This window comes from Leptosomus discolor, chromosome 16 (assembly GCF_034619465.1).
Source record: "Leptosomus discolor isolate bLepDis1 chromosome 16, bLepDis1.hap2, whole genome shotgun sequence".
Lineage (NCBI taxonomy): Eukaryota > Metazoa > Chordata > Aves > Leptosomiformes > Leptosomidae > Leptosomus > Leptosomus discolor.
Genome location: NC_141406.1, coordinates 1,522,632 through 1,534,707, shown reverse-complemented (window position 1 = coordinate 1,534,707; position 12,076 = coordinate 1,522,632). Strand labels below are relative to the sequence as shown.

Genomic DNA, 12,076 nt, shown 5'->3' with positions numbered 1-12,076 from the left:
GGGGGCGGGGCGAGCTCGTGCGGCGGCGGCGGCAGCGCGCGCCATGGGGGCGGTGGAGCCCGACCTCTACCGGGACACGTGGGTCCGCTACCTGGGTGAGCACCGGCACCGGGCACCGACAGCCGGCACCGGGCACCGGCACCGCGTTGGGCACCGGCACCGGGCACTGACACCGGGCACTGACACCGGGCACTGACACCGGGCACTGACACCGGGCGGCGCCGCGTCAGGCGCTGACCCCGGGTACCGGGCACTGACCCCGGGTGCTGGGCAGCGGTACTGCAGGCTGCACCGGGTACCGGCACCGGGCACTGACACTGGGTACCGGGCACTGCGTCGGGCACCGGCACCGGTCACTGCACCGAGTACCGACAACGGACACAGCGTTGGGCACCGGAACCGGGCGCTGCACTGGGTACCGGCCACTGGCACCGGGTACCGGGCAGTGGTTCTGCAGACTGCACCAGGTACCGGCACTGGCCACTGACGGCACCTTGGGCACCGGGCGCTGACACAGTGTCAGGCACCGGGCGCTGACACCGGGTACTGGGCACTGACAGCCGGCACCAGTACCGCAAACAGCACCGGGCACTGACACTTGTCCTTGGTCCCTGGCGCCCAGCACCGGTACTGGGTACCCGATACCAGCACTGCACGCTGGGTGCTGACACTGGGTACCGGTACTGCACATCGGCACCGATACCAGGCACTGGTGACAGGTACCAGCCCCAGACACAGTCACCGGTACTGGCACCGCACGCTGGGACTCACAGTCACCGGTACCAGCACCGGGCGCTGTCACTGGCCACCATCAGCCCCGCTGTCCCCGTGGCAGCCGGGGACCAAGGTGACCCGGCTGCTCCGAACCATCCCTGTGTGGGACCCGTCCCTCCCTGCTCCCAGTGGCACAGGGACACTCCAGGAAGGGGGGGCATAGCCGGTCACCAGCCCCACTGACCACCCCCCCCCAGGTTATGCCAACGAGGTGGGCGAGTCCTTCCGCCCGCTGGTGCCAGTGCCGGTGGTGTGGGCCAGCTACGGCGTGGCCACCGCCTACGTGACCGCTGATGCCATCGACAAGGGACGGAAAGCTGCCACTGTGAGTGTCATCCCCTCCACACCCCACCCCTCCCCGACGTTGACCCCCCACCACTGACACCCCTCGTCATCGTGTGTGTGTGTGTCCCCCCCAGGCCCACAGCCAGGACCCTGCCCAGGCCACACGGGTGGGGGTGGCCGTAGTGGACACCTTCGTCTGGCAGAGCCTGGCCTCGGTGGCCATCCCCGGCTTCACCATCAACCGCCTCTGCGCCGCCTCACTGGCCCTGCTGGGGGCCCTCACCCGCTGGCCCCTGCCCCTCCGCCGCTGGACCACCACCGCCCTGGGGCTGGCTGCCATCCCCCTCATCATCACCCCCATCGACAGGTAACAGGGGGGGACACGGGGGTGCCACCACCCCATCCCTGCATCCCCTGGGGCACATCTCCTCCTAAGGGAACTGGTCCCAGCAGGGGCTCGGGGCTGGATGGGGGTGCCAGGGTCCCCCATCCCAAAGGGGCGTTGCTGGGGTCTGGCCAGGACACAGCCCCCCAGTGAAGGGGATCAGCAGGAGCCGGGGATTAGGGAGGTGAGGCTGCACTAAGCCTGGTTTTGGTGGTGCTGGGGCCTTGGTGACATTAGGGACGGGGTCCCAGGGGGATTAGGGACAGCTCCAGCCAGCACCCCCCCTCATCATGGCCAGGGGAACCTCAGGACCCCGCTGACCCCCTTCTCCTGCCGCAGGACAGTGGATTTCCTGATGGACTCCAGCCTCCGCAAGATCTACGGGGCACCAGGAGAGCCCCCCGCCCCGCACTGAGCCCCCCCGGCTGGGGAAACTGAGGCACACTACTGCTTTTGGGGTGCTGTGACCCACCTACTGTGAACCCTCGCTCCAGTGACAGCCCTGGAGCGGCCACCCTGCCCCATGGCTGGTCCTAATAAAAGGTTTCAAGCCTGACCCTCTGCTGGGTGATGCTTGGGTGCTGCGGCCGTGCCAGAGCCAGCAGGGACCCATTGCCATGTCCCCTCATGAGGCGACACACACACATGGGTCTGGCTAGGTCCCAAGGCCTGGGGGAGCTCCACCTTGGGCTGGAGGGGGGGGGCCCTGCATACCCCAGAGCTGCCCCACCAGCACTCCCAGGTCCTACTGGAACCTCTCCAACCCTCCACAGCCACTACCAGCCCCATGGGACATCCCTGGGACTGTCCCTACAGAGCTGCCACCATGTCCAAGATCTTTAGAGGTGCCTCCTGGGACCCAAATCCCCCCAGTCCGTGCCACCATGCCTGGAAGTCACAGCTCCTGGTACCAGGAGCTACCACTAGGAGATGCGGCTTCCAGGCATGGTGGCATCCACATGGTACCATCAGGAGAAGCTTTAGAGAAAAGAAAACCACCTTTTATTGGGGAGGAAGAGGGTCACCAGCTCACGCCGACCTCTGCACCAGGCTGCGGTAGTCTGGACCCCCCTCACCTCCTTTCTCTGGCTCCCTGGGGACCAGGGCCCCCACCACGCTCTGCAGCTCAGCATGGAAGGGACACTGCCGCCTCGGCTGCTGCCATCTCTGCCGGCGCCTGCCCGGGCCCCAGGCAGCCAAGGCCAGCCCCAGCAGACGCCTGACCAAGGCAGCTGCCACCAGGGTGCTGCCCACCAGCGCCAGCCCAGCCAGCAGGAGCCCCTTCACCGTGCGGCATGGTGCTGGGAACGGCAAAAAAAAAACCCAAACAAAAACAAAACCGAGGGTTCAGAGGTTGCTTCGGCACCTGGGATGGTGGGTTTGGAGCCATGGGGAGAGGGTTGGGCATGTCCGCTCACCTTCATACCATGGCACCTTCTCCTTCTGCACCAGCAGCGGTCCAACCATCTCCCACTGGAGCGTCCCCTCTCCCAGGAGCCCTGCAGGAGGACATGGCCAATGCAGCCTGTCCCAGACCCAGGACCCCACCAAGACCCCAAAACCACCACACACCCCAGCCCTGGTACCTGGCAGCTCTCTGGGAAGGGTGTCACCAGGGGGACAGCCAGTGTCGCAGCAGTGGCACAGAGTGCTCCGGGAAGGGTCCTCTGCATTGTGCCAGCTGGGAGGAGAAGACAGAGCTGGGGGGGGTTCTAGGGGTCCCCAGCCTCTACTGCAAGGCCCACATGATGTCACGCCAGCCGGTCCCTCCAGGTCTTGGCCACCTCAGAGATATCCCCCCCAAGCACCTTCCCAGTTCATCTGCACCAGGAGGGAGCCAGGACTTACGATGCCACCTGGCTACCACAGGAGAAGAGGTGGCATCCAGACCACGGTGGGGTGGCTTCGTCCCCCAGATGGGTCCCATTGACAAGTGGCTTCTGCTCCCAAAGCACCCACGGGTGCTCACGTCCTGGGGCACCGGCAGGGAGCCTGCACTGGCGCTGAGCTTACCTGGCTGTGGCTTGGCTGTAGAAGCAGGACCTGGCGCCGTGTCCCCAGGCACCGGCGGGGCCCCACGCCATCAACAGGCAGCGCACGTAGACCTGCCGAGACACCAGCCCCAGGCAGAGCGTGCCGCCACCATGTCCTTCCTGAGGGCACTGCCCTCCTCCCACCCAAGCCCACTGGGTTGAGACCATCCTGGTGGGGAGCAGGATGCCCCAAGGAGGGATGGTGCTTTGGGAGCCCCAAAGGGCCTCCATCCCACCACCAAGGACATCACCCCAAGCTCACCTCCTCCTCCTCCTCGGGCTCATCCTCCAGCACAGGGGCCAGGATGGTAAGCTGGAGGGCAGACACCCCACTCCGGTGCTGGACAGACACGGTGCCCAGCTTCTGCCCGTGCAGGCACCTGAGGCAGGAGAGTAACACAGGGACAATCCCAGGCTGTCTCCAGGCCCTGGACATCCCTCCCCATCAGCAGGTCTTGCAGGTCCTCAGGGTGCCTGGAGCAGCAGTCCCCACCTCCCACCCCATGGGCACTGACCCACGGCTGTTCACCACCATGAAGACCCTTCTGGAGCGTCCCAGCTGCTCCGAGCTGGTCCCATAGCACTGGTCCACATAGATCTTCAGGGCGACGCCAGGACTGAAGTTGACCCTGGCCTCCAGGCGGATGGCAGAGCCAGCACTGAGCACCAGCGGCTTCTTCATCGCACTGGGGTCCCCTGAAGGAGAAGGGAGGGTGGGTTCAGTGTGACATCCCCAAGCCTGTCCCACCACAGACAGGGACATCCCAGACCACCACCCATAGGTGTCTTTGCCCCCACCCCTGTGAGGCGGGTGCCTGCCTGCAGCTCCCTGGTTTCAGAGCCCACCCCCGTGACCCTGGAAGCCGAGAGCTGTCCTGGCTCTGTCACCGCAGTCTGGCTTCCCTGCCTGCTCTCCAGAGCTACAGCACCTTCCTGGTCCCCTCCACAGAGCCAAGAGGGAGCATGTCACCCATCAGAATGACAAGGGGCAGCTGACCCCCAAGATTCAATCACAGTATCGAGCACAGGATTGAGAACATCTCAAAGCACCACAATTCAAAGCCCTAGACCTCTGCAAGACAGGGAGGGGAGGTCCTGCAGGGATGGCCACCTTCTCCTGGTGGGCCTGAGTGCTGAGGCCAGCCAGGAGAAAGCGCTGGATGCTGCTGGTCAAGCCCAGGGGTCTTGGCTGGACACATCCTGTGGTCTCATCCCCCAAAGCTGGCACCCAACACAAGACCCAGAGCACTCACCATCCAGGAGCCTCAAGGTGAAGTTCACGATGGGCTCCTCCAAGTAGGGGTGAGCATGAGCCCCACCAGGCATGGTGGCAGCAGCAAGCACTGGGGTCACAGCCCTTGTCCCCATCACTGAGGGCACCACTGGAGCCACCGCCGTGTGACTGGAGGACTCTGAAGCAGCTGGAGCCATGGTGGTCCCTGCAGCAAGGGGAGGGTTTAGCCAGTGCAGCTGAGCATGCAGCAGCTGGAGCAGCATGTCCCAGGCACAGTGGGGACATCCAGGTCCTCAGGTGTCCCTGGGACTCGTGGCGGGCAAGTGGCAGCAGCACGAAGGAGGGGAGAGCACCAGGAGCTCAGCTGGGTTTGGGATCTGGGTGCTCCTCCATCCCCAGCTTGGGCCTCCCCTGGTCTTGGTGGCCAGGCCCTGGCATGGGACCACTACAGCTGCTGTGGTGGTGGGTGCTGGAGGAGGAGGTGCTCCACAAAGGTCTCCACCATCCTCCCAAAATGCAAGGTTGCGCATCGCCAGCCACTGCAGCACCAGGCACGCCTGTGAGCGGACGGGCTGCACCAAGAGCATTCCCCAGTACCGTGGCCCTGGCCAAGGCTGGGGAGAGACCAGGATCTGCTAGTGGGATGGGAGACCACCGCCAGCAGCCACATACCCCAGCAGTGGCTCTAATCTCCCCACCCAAACCAGGTCCTTACAGACCTGCTGGAACCTGGGGGCACAAGGAGCTCCTGGCAAGCCCCCTTGCTCCAGCCACACATACCCAGAGCTCAGGGTCTCCTCCCCACCACAAAGACCTGTGCCAACAGGTCCAGCAGAGCACCAGGAACCAGCACTGGGCAAAACCCAAGCAGCACCCACTTCCCCCAGTACAACCAGTGAGGGGAACCAAGGGGAGCAGCCAGGAGGACCCAGCCCTGCTCACCTGCCACCCCCAGGACAGCCTCCCACACCAGCACCAACCAGCACAGCCCCATCCTCAGGAAGCAGCAGCCCCAGCCCCAGCACCTGGGGGCCTTTGAAGACCAGGGTTGAGTGCCAATGGCCCCCAGGCGGTGCTGCCAGGTTTGGGGGATTGGCTTGATTTTCTCCACAGTCAATGAGCCGTCCCCCAGGTGGGGCTGGTCCCACACACCACCCCAGCCCCATCACAAGGATCTGCACCGGTCCCTTGGTACCCGTTCCGTCACACAGTCTCAGTCCCACCACTCAGTCTGGCGTCCTGCACGTGGTCCTGGTCCTGGTCCTGAGCAAGGTCCAGGTAGCGCTTCATGGTTCCATATCCACCAGGTAGTCCTGGTCCCACGCATGGTACTGGCCCCACCAGATCATTTTGGACCGGGTCCAACCAGTTTGCCCTGGTTCCAGTTGCACCACGCGGTCTGGTCCCATCAGTCAGTCTTGGTCCCATGGGTGTTCCTGGTCCCATCTCACAGTCCTAGGCCCACCACAGTTTTGATCCCACCACTCAGTCATGGTCCCATGCCTGATCCTGGTCCCATCACATAGTCCTGGTCCCCAATGCAGCACCCTTGTCCCATTATGGTCCTACTTGCAGCCCCAGCCCCAGCTCCAGTCCCACCACAAAATCCGGGACCCACAGTCCCAGCTTGCTCCCATTTATTGAGAACAAAAGCCCGTAGGAGGAGGCTGCTGGGTGCTGGGACGGGGCGGGGGGGGCCTTCAGCAGGAGGACTTTCCTTCCACCCTTTGGCCCCAGGCAAGTGCGGAGCTGCTGCTCCCCACCGCAGGGCTCCCTGCCAGCCGCTCTCCAGGACAGGCAGCCCTGGGGGCACAGGCAGCCCGGTCAGGGGCAGCAGTTTGGTCACAGCCAGGACAGAGCTCGTGGAGCACACATGCCCATGGCTCCTGCCTGTCTCAGATGGCCCCAAAACCTCATCGCAGCCACCCCCGCACGGGTTGACCTGGTGGCCTGGGCACAGCGGGAAGAGCATGTCCCCACGGGGACAACATCATCCCAGGAGACGGTGCAGCCGATCTCCTGCCTCGGAAGGGGTTTTTCCACCCCCACGTCTGCAGAGGCATCCAGTGGCCGAGGTGGGATTTGGCACCTGCTCCCAGCAGGCGACCCCAGCACGTCACGGAAGACACCTGTGGACCTCAGGGATGTGCCCCAAGCTCTGTGTCCCCAGCGCCCACCCCAGTACCCGTGGGCTGCATCACGCGCAGCTGAGTTGGTGGCCCCAGTGGTAGCTCCAAACTGGCCATCAGGGCTCGTGTCCACCCTGGTACTGCTGGTGCTTCGGCTGGAGAAGCACCAGTGCAAGTCCTGGGGCCACCCCTGAAAATGGGGTGCTGCCAGCAGCAGACCTGGGACCCGATGGCACAAGTGAGTTCTGTCACCCATGGGTCCAGTGTCCCTGCAAAACCAGCAGACCTTCCTGGTGGCATCTGCACACCCTGGGAGTCCCACGCCAGCACCCAGCAGCGCAGGCGGCTCCGCAGGAACAGCGGGGAGGGAGCCGGGTGCCCCGCTCACGCTGGGGGTCTTGTTCCTCGGTGCTGCCCAAGGGACACGAGGCTCCTTGCCCCCAGGGCTGAGAGGGAGAGCAGAGCTGGGACCCTGAGGGGCGGCCGGGCCATCCCCCCGGGCAGAGCAGGATCCGCCCCCCCCCCCCGGGAGCAGCGGGGACCAGCGGAGCATCCTGCTGCTGGGATGGGCAGGTCCCTGTCCCTCCCATCCTCTGGAGAAGGAGACAGATGGAGACCGGCTGGACCATCCTTACACTAAAAACTGCCAAATATACGATTATTTTACAAAAGTAGAATTGTTTTTTTTATTTCTGGTCTTTACAAAGGGAGCAGAACATGGGGGGGTGGGGGGGCTGGCGGGGGTCCCTTCGCTGCTGGGGAGACTCAGCCCCAGGTGCCATCTCCGTGCCCGGCCAGGGCCGCTCTCAGCAGGACGTGGCATTGCCGGTGTCATCCAGCCCGGCCGGGACGCCCGAGGTTTGTCCCCGCCACAGCGGGGAGGGGGACAAACCCTGCCCTCGGCATCCCCCCTGCGCCCAGGGGATGGCATCACTGGGAGGGTGGCCGCTGGACCCCACTCCCCATCTCCTCCCCATGCCAGTTCTCACCAGACCCCATGGGCCTTCCAGGATGTCCCCTGCAGGGACCGGTGCCACGAGGCCCTCTAACCGGGACAGTGTGGGGCAGGGAGGGGACCTGCTGCATGGATGCCCTTTGCCCGCAGGGACCATGACCCCGTTGGTAAATGCCAGGGCTTTTGGGGTGGTTTCTCCATTCTCCAAATGGCTCCAGGCGGCTCCAGGTCACAGCTTGCCGTGGACCAACAACTATGGGTGGGCTGAGAATGTGCTGCACTCGTCTCACCCGCGGGCTGGAACCTGCTGAAGTGGTGCAGCAGGCTCTGCGCCAAGACAACGCTGCCCCAAAGACAGAGCTCGAGGGAAACGGGGTGACTTGAGGAGCCCCTCGAGGTTTGGGTTCCCTGCTGGCAGCTCTGCCCACCCCAGGCAAGGAGGACCCCGTGCCACCGCTGGCCGTTCACGTCCCGGACCGCACCGCCCGGCCCGCGGCGTGCCTCCAGCGACGGGACGATGGATGTCCTGCTCCCGCTGTGACGAGGCCACATCCTTCACAGATACCTCCTCTGGCCTTTCCATGGGGAAGGAAGAAGTGGATCCTGCTGGAAAAAAACGCCCCCAAGCCCCAAGTCCTTGACCCCTCAGAGGCAGGGGTGGAGGCAGAGGCTCTGCTCTCCTTGCCAGTGGGTGATGGCAGCCCCCCCACAGGCTCCTGCCCAAGCTGGGGCTCTGCTGGAGGGTGATGGAGGGTCCCCCGATAGTTCCTGGGTGCCAGGGCCTCCAGCTGGTTCTGCTCACGTCCATCCAAAAGACACCGTGAGTATGAAAAAGGAAAGCACCTGATTCTTCCCCAGGGAGAGCGGGGCGCCTGCCGTCCCCTACCACTTCAGGAAGTCCCGCACGTGGCTCCATAGCTTGGTGATCCAGAGGTTGACCCCCAGGTCGGTCAGGTACTGGATTTCGGGCGTCAGCATCTTGCGGCACAGCTTCTGGTGCTTCTTGTTAATCTTCTTCTTCAAGTTGTAGCCCAGGATGGACTTCTCCCCCAGCGGCTGCCAGGGTTGCATGGAGGACTCTTGAATGGCGCTGGCGTCCACAGCGTGTCCCCCGTCGATGCAGATGCTCTTCATCTTCTCATTCTCCTGCTGCAGCTCAGCCACGTCCTTGGCCATCCGCTCCCTCCCGTAGGCCTCCACCTTACGCCAGAAGGTGGCATTAAAATAGCGGTAGAGCTTGGCGTCAATGAGGTTCCAGGAGGTGGCCTTCTCATAGAGCTCAGGTGTCAGACGGGAGATGGTGGAACCCTTCCGGGCATTGAGCTTGAAGTAGAGGACATCCTCCAGCTGCCAGCACAGCAGCTCCTTCAGCAGCACCAGGGACTCGTCGAAGTACTCGAGCAACATGACGAGATGGAAACGGCGATCTATCTCCTGGATGTGCTCCTCCACCAGCGGGCTGTTGGCGTTCATGTTGTTGTTGTAGCCCAGGTCAAAGAAGAGGAGGTTTTGGAGGTAGTGAGCGTTGAACCCGTTGGGGTCATAGTAGTGCCAGGGGTCCCGGAGGAACTCCGCCAGCTTGTCGTCCCCCGTCAGCTTCCAGGTGAGGGGGATGACGCGCCCAAAGTAGTGGAAAGAGGACTCGAAGAGGTAGGCAGGGTCCCGCAGCACCGTCACGAAGGTGGCGTCCGCCGGCAGGAGCTTGCGCACCTCCTCGTAGTGGAAGCGCATGTGGTTGCAGATGATGTTGAAGCACGCGCCCGGCCGGTAGTGCTGCACCTGGCTGCGCTCGAAGTAGGAGGGGTAGTAGAAGTCGTTGCGGCCGTTGGGGAAGGCGAATTTCAAGCGATGTTTCTCCCCGAAGCGGAAGAGGATGTTGAGGATGGTGCTGCTGGCTGTCTTGTGCGTCTTCATGAACATGACGTTCAGCTTGGGCAGGCAGCTCCGCCCCGAGGGGCTGCTCGTGCCGTTGGACACCGCCGGCACCTTGCCGGGGGCTGCGTAGGAGGAGCAGGAGGAGGGGATGGGGACCCTGGTGGGGAGAAGAGACAGGACGCCATGGTGAGGGCAGCTCAGCTAACGCAGCCCAGCCACCGTGAAGGCTTGGCCATTCTCCTTGCTGGAGGAGCTGGGCCTGGGGATGGGTGCTCACCCCCAGCACCCACCAGGCTCTCTGGCTTCAGGCAGAGCCCCCTTCCCCCCCCCAGCCATGTGCCCAGCGGGACCGGGGCACGCACGCAGCAGGAGCTCCTCAGTGAGCAGGGCAGAGCTGAGCGCCCCCCACGAAGCCCTCGACATCAGATGCACCTCTGAGCCACTGAACCAAGCTCATTCACCCCCTGGACAACCCCAGCCACCGAGGGTGTGCCGCTACAGGGGTCTTCAGGGTGGTCAGCCCTCACCAGCATCAGCCAGCCTGTGCAGGGCATCCCCATCCGTCCCCGTGGGCACGGCTGTGGTGACCCTGGTGCAGGTGACGTTAGGACACGCATCGAGATGAGCTCTCCACGGCCCCAACCCTATGGACGGGAGATGAAAACACTCTTGCAAGGTCTGGAAGCTCCTCAACCCCTTGTAGAAGTCGCGGAGGATCCAGCCCCCCCCCCCAGCAAAGAGGGCAGTAATTCTAGCAGTGTGGCCCTGCAGATGAGTTCGCGGGCCCTCGGGGAGCACCGAGAACGACTTGTCTGTCATCTGAGATGCCTGGAGCAGGGAACAGAGACCACAGTGTCAGGTGACTTTGGACACCACTAACGAAGTGGCAAAGCTCATCCCTGATAACGATCCCATCCGGCAGCGCGGGTTGGCGCGCAGCTTGTGAAACACCTGCAGGTGGGTCTTGTTTATAAGCCTAGAGATGAATGTCATGCCAGGAGGGACGGCCAGGAGCACCGGGGTTCACCGTGACGGGCAGCAGAGAGCTTTGAACCCACCCGTGCCCGTCTCTGTGAGCGAGAGTTCACGTGTGGCAGAGCTCTGGTTGCTCTTGAAGGACAAGCCCTTGATAAAGAGCACTCGAGTAACTGCCTCCGCTCTGCCCGCTGCTCCCGGCTGCTGGGGGACCCTCTCCTGTGACGCTCTTCCTTCTCCCAGGGGACACGAAGCCGCAGTGGGCGGCGGGTCTGCTGCAACTCCTCATCCCCTCCACCGCCCAAGAGCTGAGTGCCGGTTGCCATTTTGCAGCAGGTCGCCCCGGGGTGAGTGTCCCCAACCCCTCGGTGAGTTGGGGTTCACCTTTACCCACCCCACCCCCCCTGCCATGAGACAGGGCGCAGTCTCCAGCGGGAGGCTGTAGGAAAGGGACATCTTGGTCTGAAGCCACCAGAGCCTGGGAAGCCCCGGGACCATCTCCGGTTGAGGGTGCCCGGTGTGAAACAGGGTGGCCAGACTGCCAGGGGGGACATGTGGGGACGCTGTACTCACTCTGTCACGCTGACGTGCAGCGGCAGGATGGCGTAGGAGTAGAGCAGCAGCATGAAGCTGGTCAAGAGGGTCCCCAGGACGAGCCCCTTGCACATGGACCTCCAGTGCTTCCCATGGTGCAGCATCCTGGTCACCTGCGGTCAGCAGAGAGGAGAGTGTTAGCACTGGGGGACAGGGAAGCGGGGACTGGGGGGACTGTGTGACTCAAATCACAAGCAAATAAAGCACGAGGAATCTCATGGCCACGGGAAGTGCCAGGAAGCACCTCACCGGGCTTTTTGGCACCGGCACTGCCGGGAGAGAAGCAAGCCAGCACCAGGTGTGTCCCCAGCTGCGGGCGCAACGGATTCGTGGCCAAAGAGCAACGGCTCTGCCCACCCTTTGCCCACCATGAGAAAACCCAAAGCGACTCCCCGGCCCAACGCCAGGGCAGTCGGAGAAGCCGCTGGGCTGGCAATGGCGGGGAGAGCGGAGCTGTGCCAGGGGGCAGCAGCCTCTGCCAGGCCGCACCAGCAGCTCCCCTGGCCCTGACAAACCACCGGCACGGGCAGGAGCTTCCCAAGGGCGGCTGGGATCCCTTTTCCCAAGAAAATCCCCGGGCTGGATCAGGAGCTACACCCGCTCAGGACACACTGGGTGCTGTGACACCCACCCAGCACAGCCATGCCAGCGTCTCCCGGCCCCTCCGGCCACAGCACCCGCGCCTTTGGGTGGCCCCGCGTGGGGGCCGGGGGGACGCAGACCTGCTGGACAACGCGGGTCCCGGGCAGGATGGCACAACCCCACAGCTGCACGTACCTGCATGTATGTGCAGGCACAATGTGTGTGCACGCCCGTGTGCATGCACACGGCCAGAGG

General features: G+C 64.0%; 3 protein-coding genes across 4 annotated transcripts; 1 reads left to right on the top strand and 2 right to left on the bottom strand.

The window, feature by feature from the left end:
* Nucleotides 1-43: 43 nt before the first annotated feature.
* On the top strand, nt 44-1,859 carry MTFP1 (mitochondrial fission process 1). 2 transcript variants are annotated; one of them, XM_086474395.1, is made up of 4 exons: nt 44-95; nt 972-1,099; nt 1,194-1,426; nt 1,784-1,859. In XM_086474395.1, exons 1-4 carry the CDS (start codon nt 44-46, stop codon nt 1,857-1,859), a joined length of 489 nt encoding a protein of 162 aa, XP_086330521.1. The 2 variants fall into 2 exon arrangements, with proteins under 2 accessions (XP_086330521.1, XP_086330520.1); XM_086474394.1 differs by having other exon boundaries at nt 972-1,146; nt 1,181-1,426.
* A 614-nt stretch (nt 1,860-2,473) lies between these two features.
* On the bottom strand, nt 2,474-4,908 carry LOC147414280 (zona pellucida sperm-binding protein 3-like). Its single transcript, XM_086474426.1, has 7 exons — nt 4,731-4,908; nt 3,993-4,173; nt 3,740-3,857; nt 3,458-3,549; nt 3,031-3,125; nt 2,863-2,943; nt 2,474-2,745 (listed from the first exon to the last, which is right to left on the bottom strand). Exons 1-7 carry the CDS (start codon nt 4,906-4,908, stop codon nt 2,474-2,476), a joined length of 1,017 nt encoding a protein of 338 aa, XP_086330552.1.
* Nucleotides 4,909-8,677: 3,769 nt separating this feature from the next.
* On the bottom strand, nt 8,678-11,343 carry GAL3ST1 (galactose-3-O-sulfotransferase 1). The gene is made up of 2 exons (XM_009961238.2): nt 11,219-11,343; nt 8,678-9,827 (listed from the first exon to the last, which is right to left on the bottom strand). The coding sequence occupies exons 1-2, from the start codon at nt 11,341-11,343 to the stop codon at nt 8,678-8,680; spliced, it is 1,275 nt and encodes a 424-aa protein (XP_009959540.1).
* Between the last annotated feature and the right edge of the window lie 733 nt (nt 11,344-12,076).

Coding starts and splice junctions, on each gene's coding strand:
- MTFP1 (XM_086474394.1), top strand. CDS start 44: ATGGGGGCGGTGGAGCCCGACCTCTACCGGGACACGTGGGTCCGCTAC. Junction 1,147..1,180: donor CCCTCCCCGACGTTGACCCC/CCACCACTGACA, acceptor TCGTGTGTGTGT/GTGTCCCCCCCAGGCCCACA. Junction 1,427..1,783: donor ATCATCACCCCCATCGACAG/GTAACAGGGGGG, acceptor CTCCTGCCGCAG/GACAGTGGATTTCCTGATGG.
- LOC147414280 (XM_086474426.1), bottom strand. CDS start 4,908: ATGGCTCCAGCTGCTTCAGAGTCCTCCAGTCACACGGCGGTGGCTCCA. Junction 4,174..4,730: donor CACCTTGAGGCTCCTGGATG/GTGAGTGCTCTG, acceptor CTTCTCCTTCAG/GGGACCCCAGTGCGATGAAG. Junction 2,944..3,030: donor CCTTCCCAGAGAGCTGCCAG/GTACCAGGGCTG, acceptor GTCCTCCTGCAG/GGCTCCTGGGAGAGGGGACG.
- GAL3ST1 (XM_009961238.2), bottom strand. CDS start 11,343: ATGCTGCACCATGGGAAGCACTGGAGGTCCATGTGCAAGGGGCTCGTC. Junction 9,828..11,218: donor CTGCACGTCAGCGTGACAGA/GTGAGTACAGCG, acceptor TCTCCCCACCAG/GGTCCCCATCCCCTCCTCCT.